We start from the raw sequence: 20,373 nt of genomic DNA, 5'->3' as shown, positions 1-20,373 counted from the left end.
AAAAAAAAAAAAAAAAAAAAAAAACTTCCATATTTTCACACATGGAAGTCTCAATTGCTAATGTTTCCCTCAAACATTAAGTATGCTTTTTATTTTTAAGGTTACAGATAAGAAGTTTCCTTCCTTCACTCATATTTTGTAAAACAATTACATTAAATGTTAAATTAAATCTACTAAGACAAAATTAAATTACCATCTGATAAAAGCTGAAGACAAATCAGAATCTTTGTCAACTTCTTCCACTTCATACTGTCTAAGTACATAGTCAATAAGATTATTAAAAACTTGCGAGTTTAAATGTTTGCATGGACAGAAGTGAAGAATTAGGGCAATTCAGAACTCTCTTTAAAATATTATTATATGATCGTGACTGAACTGCAACCATGCCCACAYATACCGAGTCAAACTGTCAGTGAGCAGAGTCGTGCAGCAGACAGCTCACAAGATAATTTAACGTTTTACAAAATGGAGACACAAGTCTCTTGTTACAAGAAATGGCTGCGGACTAAAACCAAAGGCCCTGCTTCATGCAAAGCTCCCACCAGCTGCAATAAATCCCTTCTTCAGATTTCACTCATTTTCCCTTTCAGCCTCAGAGCTTTCATCGTTCCTCTTCCTGGTTCCCAGAACCACAACACACCAGCACAACTGATACAAATTTTTGTCTACAAATATCTTTATTTGCATAAACATCTGTGCTTGCCGCATGCTAYGATGGAAACACATCTGAAGCTTCCTTACTAGATAAGGAACCATCACAGAGTTTCTCCTCATGCTCCCTCTTTTGCATGCACTGCTGGCTCAGCTCTGTCATCCCTCTGTCCACGAGGTCAGCAATATTCTTTATTTTTAGCTCTTTCTTAGACAACGAGAGGAAAAATGATTCCCAGAAGTGGAAGGGAGTCACCATCTCTGCTGTCTCTTTGCCTTTCTGCCGCTGGTTCCCTCCTATCCATTTGTTACCTCTCAGCTCCCCCCTGCCCACAAGCAGGTCCTAGAAGGACCTAAATACAATTATTCTCTTGCACAGAAACGAGCCCAAATGGAGAATCTGGAGCCAGAGAGTCCCAGAAAAGGGAGAAGATCCAGAATTGCACTTCATGTCTGCAGCTCCCTTCAGAACATCACTTGCCTTAGCAAACAGGTGAAGATCTGCTCTGAAATGTACCTTGCTTCTATTTTGCCCTTTCAAGGCACAGGCCGAATCAAACCTGGATTATAATCGTAATCCAGCCCTAGACTACACAATATGTCACAATATAAGTTCTGAATCGTACTTCCTCCAAAAGGGAAAAAAAAATAGTAATCCAGCTGGTGAAAATCTCTTACTCATTTTCTCCCCCTTGCTTCACAAAAGACATCAAGCATTGGAATAGTAACCCTAAAAAGGGTAACTAAAACCATTTAGCAGTAGTTTGCTATCCATGAAGGCACTTCACTTTTTATTTAAAAGTGCCCATACCATAGTGCATGGCTACTGTTACGTGTGCAGCACTCGGACTGTGCATGTGCACCGCTCTTCCATAATGGGATTGGATTTTTTAAAAATATTTTATTTTCTTATCAAAAATGAAATAAATAAGACTTACTGGCTCTCCATAGACAGAAAACTATGATAAATGACATCTTCATATTACCATGTTAGCCTGAGGTTTTGACTCCTGCTATTATGAACTAAAATGTTTTCTCTTCATTTATTTTTATTTCTCTTGGTAAAGTAACATCTTGAGTTAATAACAATCTCCTAAGACAATTTCTACTTTATACACTTTTAAAGCCTCTATGAAAACCAAAAGAAGAGAAATAATTTGTCAACAGATCAGAAACATGTTTCCCTGTGTATTTATTTTTACAATTAGCAATAAGTTGAGGGATAGGTGCTTTTATTATTATTATTTTAATAATGAAAATCTGACAAASTCATTGAAATTTTTCAAAATAATAGAGTCTTTTTTTTTCATTATGATAAATAAAATTCACTTCGGCTAGTTCTAACTATTTTGATTTCTATTCAGAAAATAGCCTTACCTCTCAAAACTTTGGTTTAAAAGTGTGAGGTCTTCTTATTGCTTGAATGATACAATGTTATGTTATAGACTGTGGTCTTGACTCTTCTTTTACCAAAATGGTCAAAGATTAGTTTTAATTTGTGTAACAAAAAATCAACCTTACAGACCAGTAAGCCACAAGTGAGTGTGGCTTCATAAGCAGTATGAAACAGATAACGAGCTCTTGACTAAGCAGTGCAACAAGTGAGACTGAGACCATTATTGGTCCCAAGTCTCCCATATAATCTAAGAAATTTAATTATACCTCTTTGAGGTAGCTCTATTTCTTATCTGTTAAGATGGTGATAACAACGCACCTTCCCTCCATACTTGTTTGCCTTTTCTATTTCATTTGAAATATCTGATGTAGGGCCCTTTTCTTTCTGTGTTGACTGAAATCTTTACAAAATGGGTCCACCATCTGGAAGTTGAAGTTTCTATACACTAAAGCTAAACAATGTGTGGAAGCCAGCTAAAAATGCCATGTGCGCTGCATCCCTTACCAGGCTTTTGGTACCAGCCAAACGGATGTATTCTGACTGCTGCATCTGGCCCACCGCAGTCCGAGACCTGCCAAGCACTTCTTGTGTCCTCAGCGCACATCTGGATTCCTAGGCTGTTCAGGGTCAGGCACACAATCTTGCCCCCTGCCAGCGAAATACGTGGTTATAGAAACRATGGGGACAACTTTCTTTTTTCTAATTATTATTCTAAAGAAAAAGAATACAGTATGGTTCCACTGAGTATTAAAAAGAAATCCACTGACTTAGAAATCAAAGGAGGAAAAAAATACATAAAAGATATTTTATTATTCAGGGCAAAGTTTTACTGTTATTGAACATAGAGTTGAAAATCCCATTAGTTTAAATGGGAATGGCATSGGTTCTGACATTACAATCCATTAAGGTCACTGGAAGTATTTCCACTGAGCAAAAATTTGCAACATCCTGTTCCCAAATCAAGATCTCTTCTTAGTATAAACAGTCTTTTTTTGGTTAATGAAAGTTTATTGAAGCACAKCCTCAGATCAGATCAAGATTAAAATTCTGCCTTTCAAAGAGGTAGTATAGGTGTTTTTGTATCAAAAAAAGCTTTGAAACACAGTRAGCATCTTTAATCAAGATTTATTTTATCTTATGTTATCATCTTAWAATCACTAATGAAAGTTCTCTTGACTATATTAGTGCCAGGATTGGATGTTTGTAAATACTAAAGATAAATATTTAATCAGATATATAAAAAGTGTCATTTACATATTGGATAATTTTAAATCCTTGACATATTTTAAAATTGTTTAAATATATATTGAAATAAAGTCATATTCAGTTAAGACTTCAGATTCATGTCATATAGGTGTATGAAAACTTTTTTTATTTTYTCAGTATGTCCAATCTGAAACACATTGGACTAATTTTACAAGATATGACCAATTTTCACTTATACTAGTGAAAATTTTGACTGCTAAGTAAAAAGAGAAAGGCTTAACTAAACAAATTTTTAGAAATGTTCCAAAGACYAAAACCAGCTCTTCCAAAGGACTTCAGAGAGAATGGATGGGCTTGATAGTTTTGAAGACCAGGCTAACCCTTTTTGAGGTCTAAATATGAATTTGGAATAAAATATTCAAAAGCATTTCATTTGCTTTGACATTTAGATACTTACCAAAAGCTTTGTCTAAACAGAGCACTTCCTTTACAGCTAGCGAAGGAAAAGAGCAACTCGAGAACAGGACTCAGTCAAAGCTCTAAAAGATCCTGTAAGGGCGCCCATACCTCTCTCTGCTGACTATACCAGGGAGTGTACGGTGGCAACATCCTTAGCCACCTCAGGTAATTAAAACGTGGTTTTGTTTGACTTTCTAATGACTCCTTTTAAAAATCTGTTTCCCTGGGTCAGAGGGAATAGAAATACTACATGGGATATCTTAAATAGCTAAGATACTAAGGGGAGGGGATAGACAACCTCAATCCCTCTGCAAGTCTTTTCCCCTTAGTGGAAAATTAAAATCAGAGCCGAGAAGTTCAGATATCTAAGAAAGTTAAAAAGCTTAGATATCTCAAGGCATCCAAGAATATTAAGTTCTTGCTCTGCAATTAATTTCTGTAATATTTGTATTTCCAATTCCATCAGGCTTTTTCTAAAAAAGCAAATAAATCAAAAATAAGTCAGTCAGTGTTTTGGAAGAGGGGAAGATAAATAAGAGGTAACTGTTGTCTACATTTTTAACGGTTTGAGTATCATGCTTTTGGAATTGCAGCCATTTAAGGAGCCATTCTCATGAAGTTTTCTTTGTAAGTCCTGAGATCTTGAGTATATCATTGGGAAAGTGTCGATTACTCAAAAAGTTGCTCCAAAAGTTTGGGTAAGATCTGCAAATGCTTTTAAAGTGCTTTTTTCCCCTCTTCACCGGAAAAGGATGGTAACATTTTGAGTGAAGAACGAATACCAAAATGATTTAAATAAAAATACAGTAATAGTGAAAAAAAATACCTGACAGCTGGGAGTCGTTAAAAAACCCAAATCCTGTGCAACAGGGGTCAGCATCACACCAACGCTCACATTCAAAAAAGCTGGGAAAGGAAAAAACATCATCAGTTTTAGTATCACTAAAAAGCTATCACTAACCTAGAAAAGGGAAGAGGGGATGTTGTGCAAGGTGGAGAGACACTGAGAACATGTAGAGATATCTTTTGCAATAAGACAGCATTACAGTTCTTTGTACTGTATGGAAAAGAGTTCAATACCTTTCCCATTTGTAGATGAGTTCCCATTCAAACTACATATATTCATGAGACTAGCTCTAATAATTTAGAGGAGTATTTTGATATCGCCCATTAAAATATCAGAGTAATTTGGTGTGCTATTGCTAACAGACTTAATTGGCCAATAAGTAATTTTGTAACATAAGTATAAAGTAATTCATGTAATTATTAACTATACACATTATTATTTATACCTGAATTATAAATTTCCTTAAAATTATATGCTATTTTTTCTCTGTCAAATATTCCAACATAACGTTGTTCTTGGATCAAGATATCTGATTTTCTTAATAGACATAGCATGGCCTTGCTATTCCAGGCATGGTAAAACCTCCAGTAAAGACAAAGGAATAGTCATATCCTACCCATCAGAAACAGCTTTGCTGCTCATGTCAGTCTGATTCCTCACTGACATCCCTGTTACTTTCTGGAACGGTACACGTGTATAGAAACTCTTCACAGAACTTTTTAGAGTGACTGGGAAGAAAAACAAAATAAAAAAAGTTTATTTCTAACTTTCATATACTGGTCAAGTAATCTCATGGTAAGGGCAAATGTTATGATTCTGTGCTGCAATAATCTCAATCTGTTAGCAGGTATTTTGAAATATTACATATGAAAATGAATAAAATCCTTCAAGTGAAGGCCTTAACAGTCAGGCAAAATACATTGCCAAGGAATGACCTGTAGCTCTGGGCTTCGGCTTCTGAGGTCTGAAGGACCTTTACCACCYCGACTCCCTCCCACTCAGTCCAAAAGCTGACAGACAATTTCAGATTGGGGAATCCAGTGTATGTGTTCATGCATTATTCAATCTGTTCTGCACTTTGGGCTCTCCCTAAAAGATTAGATTTGATAGCTTAGTTCAGAGGACCCTTGTTTTTTTGCAGAAAAAATATAGATTCCTGTGATAACTTGTTTGTCTCAGTCCCCTTCGCTCCCCTCAAGAGCTCTATGAGAAAAATCACTGAACTCCAAGGGCTAAGAGACCAGAAGTTAATATTCACATGTTTATAACTTCATGTTTGCTAGATAATAATAACAACACATCCAGCTGAACATGCTTTCAATTTTCATATTGCTTAACTGCGAGGGAAATTTTAATGGTAGAAAATGGGACTGGAAGTATCCTAATGACAGTCCTATATTACTCACATTACAAAAAGAAACAGATCTTCTGGTGTATAGATTATTTAGGCTACCCTTGGCATCCCTAAATTGGGGATAACTGAGGTGAGGAGTACAGTTTGTGGTTAGTATCTTTCCACTCTGAGTTGAAGTTAGATCACTAGCATTTTGGCCACTAAAAAAACACAGATGCTTTCCAGCACTAGTGTTAACCTACAGCAGAAATGAAAAATCATATATGCAGAACAACTTCATCTTCCCTTGCACCACTGCTTCCCTAAACTCATTCTTATTTTCAGATTTTCCATCTCAAAACATTAACAGACATTGCCAATGACACAGTTCATATAATACATCCAAAATCCCAGAACTTGCCTATTTTACGATATGCCATTTGAGGTTGCCAGGGTAGAACAGTGCGACAGTTTTCAGGTATTTGATCGATGTCACCATCACAGACCTGAGCCTCTGGATAGAGGGTACACACAACGTAYGTGTCTGTGGCATTTTGAAGATCTGCTATCTGGCAAAACTCTTCTTGTTCACAACCTAGAAGGCAAAGGCACTGAGAATTAGGAACACAGCCATGCTCTTCCCCCTCTGTATCTCACTTCGTGTCTTTACTACAATAATGTTATCAACCAGTAAACGACTGTCAGTAGCAACATGCATTAGTATTTTTCTAATGCAGGGCAAGAGAAATGAGGACACATCCTGTTTCTAGTTACACTGAAGAATGGATTTACTTGAGAAGAACAGAAAAGGAGCRGCAGCACAGCTATTAGGAAAGATAATTCCTCCAGCTGTGACATGTATAGACCCAGGGTACTGGTGTCACTAACTTTGTGGTTCAGGACAGAAGCTGTGATAGCAGCGTTGGCTTAACGCTCTTCCGCCTGCCTCTTCACACCAGAATGYAGCATGCCTTTTAGCAGCACATCTGATCATGTTTTAGGTTGGACTGGTCACTATTAAAATCAACTATTAAATAGTAGCATCCATAGGAAAAAAACAACCACCTCCATACCAAGGTCAGTTCACTACTCCAGTTCACAAGACAGCCTTGGGTACYAGCACAACTGGGAGGAATGTATTTCAAGTATGGGGTGGAAATTTCATGAACAGACACAGCCACTGAAGTTCCTTAGTGTGAAACCATAGGTTAAGTTTAAAGCAGATGTACTTTGCAGTATATAAGGACCAAACTTAACATCATGCTTTGTTAAAAAAAATACAAAAAGAATTCTTTTGTTTTATAAGCAAATTTAATATGAAAACTCTACAATCATAAAAACTCTGCATCACCTGTGGATCTCATTTCCTTAAAAGAATAAAAAATATATTAAAAAAATATTTTCTAAAATGTTTAACCAAGTTTTTGCAAAATTTGCTTTTGAAATGTTCATATCACACACGAATATATAATAGTATATACATATAACTTTTCATGAATCAACTGTAAAAGCCATTTACTTGTAGTGATTTGCATTGAGATTTGTCCCAGAACAATTTTCTTTCATTTCAAGCCATTCAGGACAATTTTTTTCAGAAAAAGAAATAAAATAATCTATCASACTTCTTAATTACTGTGGCAATGACTGTAGGACCCAATTCTGTAAGCATATATGTCAATGTTTCATTTTAAATAGGCACAGCTCTACTGACTTCTTAGAGCGATGTAGGTGCCCTGAATAGTACTCTTCGTTTTGCCTTCCCAGTGGTCAGAGCTGGAAATTCTTCTCCATCCATCATAYCAAATTATTGTTAACATCAAACAGCTGAATGCTTAACTTTCTTGTTTTTATACCTCTGTGTCATCTATTGGAGGCAGAGGGAGAAAAGGGGTGGGTGCATTGCAAGAACAGCATCTTATTGCCTAAGCTGTATCTTCTACAGAGATACCCCGGCGATGAATGACGGGTATCCCTTCTGCCACATCAGACAAAGTTTGTGAGGAAGAGCTGGGGCCACATTAGGAACTTCAATGTAGCTGGAGATCATAATATCTTATTTCAATGAAAACTTTGTGTTTTGCCCATGAAAAATCCCTAAATCCAAAGTTTCTACTAGTCACGATTATAATACTTATTTGAAAGACTTCRGTTAATCATTATTTCCTTATTATCCTACAGAAAAACTGTCTCCAGGATTTCTTACGTGTGAGACACCAAAGTATAGCCTCCTCTGCTGAATACTTCTGCCTGAAGACCCAATACTGCTGGTAAGGGAGAGAAGAGTTTTGGTCACTTTCTATCAGGCTGTTGTCCATTAGGTAGAAAAGATCTTTTGTGGAATCTGAAGATTCAAACAAAAACAAAAAAAAAGGCTCAAGTCTGCAAAAACTTAATTTCAACTTGGAATTAGTGAAGGTCATTCATATAAGATTCTTCATTTCACACTAAAACAGCTGCAATGATTTTCTACAGTTAGGGTACAACAGTTGGGTTGAATCAGTCTAGTTTTATTAATCCTAAATACAGCAGTTCCTCTACGTTCTCTTGGGAAATTTTTCCATCCCGCAGTGCTAAACATTTTCTTAACAGACTTAATATTTCCTATAGTCATTTAATCTCTTTTCTCTTACTTATGCACTCACAGACCATATTAAATAATTCCTTTCTGTCCCCTGTCTCTGACTTTTAGATGTGCATACAACTATTATACCTGACTCGAGTTGCCTCTGAACTGACCTTAACTATTCCAGGCTTTTAAAAATCAATCTCTCTAAATAAGAGTCCACATAAAGCATTCAGCGAAATGGACACTCTTCACTGATCTTTTGCCAGTTTCTTCATAAACACTTTCGTATTTATCACATGCTATCAGCATGTCTCATCACTAGTTAATCTAGCATAGCGGGAGTTTCCTGTTATTTAATACTAGACACATTGAAATAACCGAGCAAAAACAAAAAATGGAAAAGCAAGACGCACGCAGTTGCAGCTGAAATGTTGAAGCATTTGCTGACATGCTGAGAATGCACAGTGGTCTTGCATTTTCTATCAGAAAATAATCAATATATATTACCATGTGCGCTAAACATGATCATGAAGTAACAAAAGCTCTGCAGATATTTTCCCAAACGTGTCCATAATTAACCCTTTTTAAAGGGTGACTTAMAAGTCTCATTACCTCCCAAGACTTAATTTCAAGCCTTCAGTTTCTTTTGAAACAGTTTGTGTCATGTCGAATACCTAAAGCATGGAGGAAAAAGCTGCATTCCTTACATAACTAGACTTTAATGATATCATCAGCTTCAGCAAGGAAAATGGAGAACCCTGGGGGCCTGCACTCACGCCTTGGCAGGTAAATGCAAGAGAATTTCACCCAACACGTTAAGCGCAGTTATTTCTCRCTTTTAAGTCTCGACTTTAAAATAGCAGTAATTGTACAGGAGCACCACTAGGTAAATGGGAATTTTACCTTCTATTCAAATCGCAAAAGCAAAATTAGCAATTCACTTTGTGTTAGCATTTTACACATATTAAATCATATACTCAGGTATCCATAAAAGGTTTTCAGTAAAGATCACAGTTCTTTTGAGATGAACCAGAACACTCTCATCAACCTCCACTGCTCCTTCTCTTGTGATTATGCTGCTGATGCGCAAAGGAGCTCTAGTAACTTAACACAAATGACTCGGGATACACATTAGTGTAAGCAAGAGCAGACACTGGAATAACAGAGGAACCTAACAGACCCCTCACACGCAACATGCATGGAAGAAATGCCTATGACTTCAATTTTGCCCTTAATTTCCTTTAAGTATTTACGGTCTTGTAATAGCTGTCAATATGTCCATGTAACCCAGCTAAGAATTTGACCCCGGGTTTATTTGAAAGTTTCTCTGAACCAAATAACATTTCTTGAGTCTTTACAGTTCATTAAGCCAGAAAGAACAAGCTATCAAAGAACATTTTAACACTTTCATTTCCAGAATGAATTCCTGGAGCTACTTGCAGTAGACATATTTTGCACATTTTTCTCATAACTTGTATCCTATTCCCTACATAAGAGAAATTCTTTGGCTTGACAGTATCTGAATCATTATGATACACGTATGACAATAAATGATATTCTCTGGTTAAATTCTGCACCTCCCTACACTATCTTTTGCTGCTTTCTCTGTTTGCCCTTGCTGTAATACCTGGTAACATTAGGTCATTCTCCATCCTGAAAGCAGCAGCATCACACGCAGAGGTTTTAATCCGAGTGACCATATCCGAGCCTAGAATGCAACAGGAATTAAAGTTAATATTTACTCTGTTTACTTTTCTTCCACAACACAAGCTCATTCTGCATTCCTTAACATTAGCAAAAACTATCGAGTAGTACTAGAAAAATCCTGAAGTTCCAGTATCTGATGAATCAAATATGACTAACAACATCTACATGTAACTAGGTAAAACCAAAGCACTCTGGATGACAAAAGCAAATGTTATATCCATAATCACTATGCATTCAGCATCAGGGCTCTGGAAGCTGTGTGTGTATTTCTAGAGCAGTAGCACAAATCATTTACGGAGGCCCTGCTAAATAAGTTGTGACATTCGAACACCAAGCTTGCTAAAAGCAACTCGAGCTAATAAAGATAACACATCTAGTTACCTATAAAATGCCAAACTGTTGTGGTATCTGGCAACTGAGATAAAGGCAAGCATCTCCCTGATATCACCTTTCATGGATATTAAAAAGTATAAATCATATTTTTTTCTCAGATACAAGGATTTGCCCCCATGTCATGAACCTGACAAAAGCAGAATTACTCCAGGTAACACTTGTCTGCCTTAGAAAAGGCTCAAGCAGCATCTCATTTTGGATGGTGTAAAATAAAGTCAGAATGATACTTCCAATTTAAAAGGCGGTATTTACAGATTACTTAGTTGCCACTGCCTGTTGTGCTTCATGATAAGCTTTTATAATCAGTCCTATGAAATAACTCACCTCTCCACAGATAAACGTGCTGAAAAATGGTCAAATTTCTTTCTCTCTCTTCTGCCAAATTAAAAGCTAACAAAGAAAAAAGTTTTGTTACAGTAGCCAATAAAATTAAACAAACAGRTAGTATTAAAATGCTGAGAAATTACATTACAAGCACATCACTAGACTATGTATCACCTTATCTACAATGCAAAGACCCTAGAGGAAGAAGCGCCAAGGCATTCTCATGTTATTCTGCATCCCAGGTTGCCAAAACTTAAATTCGTTTTCCAATATTGCTTTTTCTGTGTGATGCTGAGCAAATCCCTTTTTGTCTTTGCTCCAAAGTTCATCTTTATTTCAGATTATTAGCTTGAATCTGTATGAATTAACAATTGGAGTGTTGCAAGGTAATGTACTGAAGTAACACATTCTTAATTTTCATTACTGTTCCTACAGTAAAGCATGAAGGGGTCCCTCTAACAATGCATCTGATTAGAGTGTTTTTATTCTCTTATACATTACACATATGACATATTATTATATATATTACAGATACAGATTTATCTGAGAAAAATTCACTGAACAAGTACAAGAATGAACTGGTGAAAAAGGCAGAGTTTATAGAAAAAAATCAATGTAAATTGAAATGACTCATTGACATACTTCCACTGAATATTTGTCCTCCGAGGGTGAAGGAAAACATCCTCTCTTTTTCGTCATAGCTCACACCTTTGCATATTCCGTCTCTGACGGACTTTGCTGTTGGACTCCAGTCATCTGCATTGCAGAGCAGTACATCTGGGTAACTCATCAAACTACACAAAATGGTACCTAGGTTCGGACAAAAAGAGAGTTGTGTCTCTCCAATAATGCTTTTATTTTCCATTTATTTTGTTTTGTTTTAAATAGAGTGCTTTTCATCCAAGCATCCCAACACTTTCTATAAATGTTAATTGAATCTGCTTCTGTAAGATGGCTACTCTTGCCAGTATTGTGAGTATTGCTACTCAAAAAGAAAATCAGAGCCAAGCTTTCAAACTGGACCACTAATATTAAATATCCTTATTTAAAACAAACATTTATAACTTGCTTCTCAGAGATTTCAAGCACATACTATTACCACTTAAAATACTATTACTATTATCTGATAATACCCAACAGCTTTCTAGGCACTTTATAGGACCAGAGAGACATGTTCAGTGTTTTAGTGGTCTTGCAATCTTGGGCTCTGAACCAACACAACACATATATTTTAACTGAGATGGCTTCCTGGATCGGTGCCYCATTTCAGCCAGTACAGGCATGAGTCTCCCCAGTGCTATAGCACGAGGCTGGGGAACAAGCATCATTAGAAACCAGGTGTGCTGGCACTCAGTCTGTTCCCATAACGTCTAGAAACATTCAACTCTTGCTTCGTACCCACTGTCGCAGTTCAGCCATTTCTATGGTTTTACAATGCCCTCTGATTTCTTTATGCACTGAGTACATGAGAGGCTGAATGAGCTATGCTTTTTAATAAAATACTAGTCTGAGTAATGCCCGTGCCTTTACTTGGACAAGGAAATTGCAACTTGACCCATCTTCAGGCTAACCATTAACTGCTTGTTCTTCCTCTTTTCAAACACCTTAATGAAAAGAACGAGACTGATGGCTTGTTGCACCTGATTTCCATAGAAATAAGCTGAATAACTAGAGTAAGAATTAAGCTAGTAACACTGCGGTGTCCAACATTCGTTAGAACAATGCTGTGTTGAACATATTCCTGGTATGTAGCTCCATTATTTACTGGTATTCACGCAACTAAAATGACAGGGGCCAAAGCCCCAACGAGAAGCAGAAATAAAACCTAAACTTTGTGAACTTTAACTTGCAAATATGAAGCAGTAAACTTGCTATATTGCAWATAAAACTGCTAGTATATTAAAAAGGACTGAAAACATCGAGAATTGTTCATCTTGGCATTTTATACCAAAAGTTACTTTAAAAACACTGTCAACAAAATCTGTCCTGGTAAAGATGCTTTTTTAGATGTTCATTAAAGACAGAGACATTGTGCATCAGGCACATGACTCCTCTCAGGAGTTACACCTCCAGAAAAGTCACAGCTGAAAACGTGTGTAAAGCCAAGAATTATATTCGATCCTGAACAAATACATCTTCTACAATGCATAAAGACTGACTCCAGTAGAAAATAATATGCTATGCCTATGGAGTTAAGACTGTAGCCTAGATGTACCATGGGGAAAAATTAAGGTTGCAAAATAACCTTGAGTATTTTCTAAAAGTTGGTAATGTGATCCAAGATACTAGAGTTTGTAAATCGAACACCGTCTGAGGAGAATTGTCTTCAGCAAGAATTTTACTGATGTCCTTGAGCAAGTAAGGCATTTATCAATGTGAGAAACGATGACAGAATATGGAATTTAATTTGAGAAATTTGTTAGTATTTTATTTCTGTTTGTTGTGTTTGGTGAAGAAGGGTGAGTTTCTTTTATTTAAACGTAYCTATAGTGTATGTAAGGGGCGACATATGTATATGTAAACCTGTAGATAAGCATATGGAAGAAAGGAAATATGAAAGCATAGCAAATTCTTACTACTAGAAAAGATATTGTTTTACTGCTGGAAAGGTAGAACAGACAGGAACACTTGCTCACTGAATGCTTCAAGCACTCTGTCAATCCCAGTCCTTCCAACCCTGTGTCCTACCTAGACACACAGATTTAGCAGATTATAACTTTTCCGCACRCAATAATCTGACATAATGTCTTGTTTAATATCTTCTTTTTCTGCTCCAGAAGGGAAGTTAGCTTCCATTTACACTTCAAGCAGTCTGGAGGTACTATTAATTCCCCAGTCAGCTGAAAGGCACCAACTTCTGGCAACCAGGCTGAGTTAAATAAAGAAAGGAGCATTTTTAGAATGATTCATCTGATCCCACTGCAGATGTATAAAGCAGGTCAAAAGAAACATTGTTTCAAAATGCTTCTGGTAAGCAGGGTGAGCAGCTCCCTAGTTCACACCTTCTTCTCCSTACTGCAAACATCTGAATTCAGGTGAGGCAACTATTCTCCCTTGCAAGTCAAAAACTCCATGCAGAGGAGTGGAGGGCTGTTACGTGGGGCCAGGCCCAGGCATTGCTCAATTCTACCTATGCCAGAAACATCTGTGATGCAGAAGCAGCTTGACAGCACTCAAGCGTGATGCAGAGGCAGATATAGTTTTGTAGGTGCGAGGCAGACTAATGACTGGCTGCGTAGATGAGGGGAGAGCAGTGGACGTTGTGTCCCTTGACTTCAGCAAGGCTTTTGACACTGTCTCCCAGAACATCCTCCTAGAGAAGCTCAGGAAGTGTGCATTAGACGAGTGGTCAGTGGGGTGGGTTGAGAACTGGCTGAAAGGCAGAGCTCAGAGGGTCAACATCAGTGGCGTGGAGGCTAGTTGGAGGCCTGTGGCTAGTGGCGTCCCCCAGGGCTCAGTCCTGGGTCCCATCCTGGTCAACTTCTTCATCAAGGACGTGGATGAGGGGACAGAGTGCCTCCTCAGCAAGTTTGCTGATGATACCAAGCTGGGAGGAGTGRCTGMCACACCYGAGGGCTGTGCTGCCMTTCAGAGAGACCTGGMCAGGCTGGRGAGTTGGGCAGAGAGGAACCTCCTGAGGTTCAACAAGGGCAAGTGCAGAGTCCTGCACCTAAGGAGAAATAACCCTAGGCACCAGGACAAGCTGGGGGCTGACCTTGTGGAGAGCAGCTCTGCAGAGAAGGAGCTGGGTGTGCTGGTGGATGACAAGTTGACCATGAGCCAGCAATATGGCCTTGTGGCCTGGAAGGCCAATGGTCTCCTGGGGTGCATTGGGAAGAGTGTTACCAGCAGGTCGAGGGAGGTGATCCTGCCCCTCTMSTCRGCCCTGGGGAGGCCTCAYCTCRAGYCCTGTGTCCAGTTCTGGGCTCCCCAGCACAAGAGAGACATGGAGAGAGTCCAGCGTAGGGCTACAAAGATGATCAGAGGGCTGGAGCACCTGCCCTAGGAGGAACAGCTGCGAGAGCTGGGCCTCTTSAGCCTGGGGAAGAGAAGACTGAGGGGGGATCTGATCAATGCGTACAAGCACCTGAAGGGAGGGTGTCAAGGGGACAGGGACAAACTCTTTTCAGTTGTCCCATGTGACACGACAAGAGGCAATGGGCAGAAATTGAAGCACAGGAAGTTCTGCCTGAGCCTTAGGGGSAATTTCTTCCCTGTGAGAGTGACGGAGCMCTGKMMCAGGTYGCCCAGAGAGGTTGTGGAGTCTCCTTCTCTGGAGATCTTCAAGGSCYRYCTGGATGYAACCCTGTCTACCATGTTCTAGGTGCCCCTGGTGAGCRGGGAGGTTGGACTRGATGATCTCCAGAGGTCCCTTCCAACCTTACTGATTCTATGATTCTATGAGACTCTGCCCAAAAACGAGTTCTATGCAGTGAGTTTTTTCGCTTACTCGTTAGCATTAGTTTTCTCCTACAATTTTGTTTTTAATTTTGCATTGCTTATACAATACCTTCATCAAGCGCAATCTGACTCAAGATGAAGCCATCACAGCAAGAGTCCCTGCTGCAAGTCTGCCGACAGAAAAGCTGCAYGTCAGTCAGAGATGTGCTGGCTGCTGAGAGCACCAGGGATTGATATACACCAGAAAGCACGTTCTGAAAATTAGTCCTTTCAAAGGTCTTGAGTCCAGATGAGTTAAATTCTTGTCCTGGGTAGACAGAACAGGAAAGAAATATTCAAAAGAGCTCAAGAGGAGACGTGATGCTTTCAGACTGCCTGCAGACTGAGGCTGGTTGAAAGTTTTATGATAACAGCTCAACCTTAAAAATCCTTTTCTGAACTCTGGGTTTCAAATGTGAGATAAGATCACTAAATGGTTTAGTGCAATTATATCTGGATAGATTATTAGAATGCCAGGGTAGGAAAAAACAGGTCATTGTACCAGCAAAGAACTCCTAATTTGATGTATGGAAATAGACTGGCAATATTGTACTTTCAAGCACTACAATAAACTACATCCAGGTAGAAATAAAACAAATTTATCTGGTTAAAAAATTTAAAAGCATAATTTGGGAGCATAACAGCATATACAATTATAGTTTCTGTGAACTAACCACCTACATAAGAGGCCACAATTCATCCAGCCCGGAACTAATTATCAACATCAACAGAAATTTAGAGTAGACCTGGTGTCAGTGTTGATTATAATGAGTTCAGAGGACTTGTCTTCTTTCAAGTGAGACTTAGTTTTTTATTATTATGATTTTTAATAAATGTGAACTCAGAGGTGTGGAAAGAAATAAAAGGAAACCAGTGACAACAGAGTGTTTTGACTTAAATTCTGGTTTTGGTTGTTTTATCTTATATTGCAACTTTGGCATACAGAGTGTGCCATACAGACATGTACAGACCATAGATGGAACATACAAAGGGATTAATCACAGTAAATTTAAAAAGACAAGCAAACAAAAAAAAAATCCCATGCAGCATTCATTAGTTCAGTTGAATTACTTTGGGACTCATTGGAGAGCATGATATTTCTCAACTGGCATATTAGTAGGACAACTTACAGTCTAAATGAATCTAAACTGTTAAATAATATAGAAGTCTGCAATAATGCCTTTTATAATTAAATAGCAAACTGTTCAATAAAGAAATAAAACATAATACAATAGAATATTATATAAAATAAAGATGCACTAGATTGAATTTGAGTGTTTGTGAGATTATCTGCCAGAAAAAGCTATCAGAACGGCTTATAAAAGCAGTATTCCTTATGTATAGGAACATCCCTGAAGGGAAGAGTTCCTGAGGTTGCTGGGCTACTGTTCAGTGTTTAGCTCTGAAAAGATTTGTGTCCTCATGAATAAAGATGATCCCCTCACTTTTATTATCACCCTCCTATGTAAAAATAACTATAAATTGGGGGACACAGCAGTCAAACATCAGACCACTGACTTGCATCTGGTACCTTTCTTCAAATAGACCGTCAGGGCGTCCCCCTCTTGATTTCGAATGTTAAGCAGGCAGCTGAGATGGCCAACGCCAGTGGCAGCAGAGCTCCCCAGGACACCTTGCACCTGGGACAGAAAATAAGACATGCACAATAAATGCATGGAAAAGCCATTTTCCTTTCTTAGTCAGAAGCTGAGGGAGGGAGGAATTAGTGCACACACTTTGCAGCCAGTGCAATTCTGTCAGGCCCAGGGCTGATGCTTTCTATTCTGTCAGACAGATCTCAACTCTTCAGTGCTACTTTGAGGCACATAAAGAGTAGGGGGTAGGGAGCTGCTAAYGAGATGTGCTGAAGAGTACGTGATTCAAATCCTGGCCTACAAGAAGGGATTGAGAAATGACTGCTTTGGGTAACCTGATTAGTGACCTGGATACTTCTGKGTTTGACTCGTCAAATGAATCCCCCGTCCGTTCTAAATTAGCTTGATCTCTAGACTCTGGGAGTTCAGCATGTTTTAAAAAACAAGCAAGAGCGGTGTGTGGTGTTTCAGGACAACATGGAGGAATTTAAATGTCCCTTCTGGGAAATTCTGCGTGTAGTTCTCTACCAACTTGCCAGAAATTTGTTACTACCCTAATGAAAAGCAGCATCCAAGTAAGCCAGGTAACAGCCTGTTATTCTTTTGTGGTGCTTTCTACTTAAACGGAACTTATAGCATTATGTTAAACACACACTTTTAAATATCACCATATTTACCAGTTCAGATGCAGTGCAGTTGAAGTTGACTTCAGCAGCACTGTATAATTCACACAAAATTTGAGTATCAGCAGAAGTCACAGTTGCAAAACCACATGCTTCTTCCTTCTCGCAGTCTGAAAACCAGAAAAGAAACCTTACGTTTCTCAGCCTTTCACATACACAATTCCAGCTACAAATTCCACTGTTTAGTGTCATTTATTTTTCATACCTATATCAGACTGCAAGCACATGAGTTTCACTGGGCAAATGAACTTTAGCTTTCAGCTATTTTAGCACCAGCACAGGTTCTTAAATCAAATTTAATTGGTACAAAAACTTGTTTAGACATTCTTCATCCCCTGATACAAACAGCTGAGTTAGGTCTAACCACCTACTCAAGTGTTTAACATCTGCTGGATGATTTGGCCCGAGGCAGCCAGAGAGCAGTTGCATGAACCACTTTGCCATCGTGTTTATGCAAGATTAACTCCATGGCAGGCAGGCAGATGGTGACACCACTACTTGCTCCCATAGCTCTGCTCCTACAGCAGGATGTGGGATTGTTTCCAAATCTCTTTAATACAAAGTCAGCCAGATTAGACCAAAATATCATCATAAATCTAAACAAAGCTGTCCAGCTTTGCAGGGGAACAGAGATGGAAGAGTTAACCCTGGCAAATCAGTAAGTACCTCAACAATAACATTTTAAAAGTAGAACTACCAGGCAAATATAAATTTATTTCTTATTTCCCAACACAGACTTTGCTAATGCAATTCAAAACACAATCTTAACTTAATTCACAGTAGCTTATAATAAATCATAGGCCACGCATACTAAGTCAGATTGCTTGCCAAAAGGGCATCTTTCCCTCCCTGCATTCACGCTCACAGTCCACTCATGTCAATGTCTTGTTTTTGTGGGTCTCTGGTTCAGGTTATTTCAGAGGAAGGCGCAAGAAACTCTGCAGTAGACACCTAGGGGATAATTAGGTGCAAAAAAAATCATTCTAGTAACACACAAGACTTCTCAAATTCATCTCTTAGCTTGAGAGCTAGCTACTGCMGCTAGACTAGGGTATGTGATACGAAGACATTGACTTTGTCAAACTTCTGTGACTTCTGCCCTGCAAARAAGCCAACTGTGTTATTACCATCAGGTTGTTTTTATTTTGAAAGCAATTGTAACCCTTTGCCTCTCTTCAGAAATCTGAGCATTAGGAGACATGAGGCAGGCATTGATCCAAAGCACTCTGAAAACAGTGTTACAATTCCCCCAACTTTAGATGATWTTAAATCAATATAAACCAGAAAACATGATGCATCCAAATGTGATAGAATCATAGAATCAGTAAGGTTGGAAGGGACCTCTGGAGATCATCTAGTCCAACCTCCCCACTCACCAGGGGCACCTAGAGCATGGTGGACAGGGTTGCATCCAGGCAGGCCTTGAAGATCTGCAGAGAAGGAGACTCCACAACCTCTCTGGCAACCTGTGCCAGTGCTCCGTCACTCTCACAGGGAAGAAATTCCCCCTCATGTAATAATAATGATAAATACATACAATGTAAAATTCTGCATAGGAATACCTTTGCAATCCTTAAAGTATCTGACATAAGCAAAAGTAATTTTAATCCAGGAGGCTCCTGCAATGCATCGATGATAACTTCCTGTCACAAATGGTGGAGGAGCCTACAAGGAAGGGTGTCCTGCTGGATCTTGTCCTTACCAACAGAGAAGGACTGGTTAGAGATGTGAAGATTGGGGGCAGCTTTGGCTGCAGTGACCATGAGATGGTGGAGTTCAGGATCCAACAGGAAAGAAGTAAGGCAACAAGCATGACTGCAACCCTGGAGTCCAGGAAAGTGGACTTTGGGCTCTTCAGAGACCTAAATGGAGCAATCCCATGGGTTAAGGCCCTAGAAGGAAGGCGGGTCCAGAAGAGTTGGCTAGTGTTCAAACATCACTTCCTCCAAGCTCAAGAGCGGTGCATCCCTATGAGTAAGAAATGCAGCAAAAGGGGCAGGAGACCTGCATGGGTGAGCAAGGAGCTCCTGGCCAAATTCAGACAGAAGAAGAAAGTACACAGACTGTGGGAGAGGGAGCAGGCTACTTGGGAGGATTATAGGAATGCAGCCAGAGTATGTAGAGATGCTGCGAGGAAGGCTAAGGCCCAGCTGGAATTGAGTCTGGCAAGGGATGTCAAGGACAACAGGAAGGGCTTCTTCAAATACATCAGCAGCCAGAGGAGGACTAGGGAAAATGTGGGCCCGCTACTGAATGGGGCGGGGGCCCTAGTGGTGAAGGATACAGAGAAGGCAGAATTACTGAAAGCCTTCTTGGCTTCAGTCTTCACTGCTGAGGGCAGCCCCTAGGAATCCTGCAGCCTGGACGTGAGGGAGAAAGTCCAGAGAAGGGAAGAATTTCCTTTGGTTGAGGAGGAAAGGATTAGAGACCTTCTGGGCAGGCTAGCCATCCACAAATCCATGGGCCTGGATGGCATGCACCCACAGGTACTGAGGGAGCTGGCGGATGTTGTTGCCAAGTCGCTCCCCAGCATCTTTGAAAAGTCCTGAAGAGGTGCCTGAGGACTGGAAGAAAGCCAGTGTCACTCCAGTCTTCAAGAAGGGCAAGGAGGAGGACCCAGGCAACTATGGTCCCATCAGACTCACCTCCATCCCTGCAAAGGTGATGGAACAGCTCATTCTGGATGTCATCTCCAAGCATATGGAAGAAAAGAAGGTGATCAGGAGTAGCCAGCATGGATTCACCAAGGGGAAATATCGCTTAACCAATCTGA

The 20,373-nt window shown here is 39.3% G+C and overlaps 1 protein-coding gene across 1 annotated transcript in view; it reads right to left on the bottom strand.

Moving 5' to 3' along the window:
• TG (thyroglobulin) overlaps positions 1-20,373 on the bottom strand; it is a 169,069-nt gene that overhangs the window by 98,250 nt on the left and 50,446 nt on the right. Inside the window, exons 24-34 of the mRNA XM_085319766.1 lie at positions 17,595-17,710; positions 16,854-16,962; positions 15,393-15,590; positions 11,525-11,692; positions 10,883-10,948; positions 10,086-10,166; positions 8,096-8,233; positions 6,314-6,487; positions 5,176-5,287; positions 4,539-4,618; positions 2,552-2,695 (exon numbers count right to left, since the gene is read on the bottom strand). Coding sequence (XP_085175892.1) covers positions 2,552-2,695; positions 4,539-4,618; positions 5,176-5,287; positions 6,314-6,487; positions 8,096-8,233; positions 10,086-10,166; positions 10,883-10,948; positions 11,525-11,692; positions 15,393-15,590; positions 16,854-16,962; positions 17,595-17,710 — 1,386 coding nt within the window. The remainder of the gene's footprint in view (positions 1-2,551; positions 2,696-4,538; positions 4,619-5,175; positions 5,288-6,313; positions 6,488-8,095; positions 8,234-10,085; positions 10,167-10,882; positions 10,949-11,524; positions 11,693-15,392; positions 15,591-16,853; positions 16,963-17,594; positions 17,711-20,373) is intronic.

The sequence above is a fragment of the Rhea americana genome, unplaced genomic scaffold, assembly GCF_003343005.1.
Source record: "Rhea americana isolate MKP2758 unplaced genomic scaffold, rheAme1 scaffold_0, whole genome shotgun sequence".
Taxonomy (NCBI): domain Eukaryota; kingdom Metazoa; phylum Chordata; class Aves; order Rheiformes; family Rheidae; genus Rhea; species Rhea americana.
The sequence above is the reverse complement of the archived record's forward strand: the minus strand, read 5'-3'. Positions and strand labels throughout refer to the sequence as shown.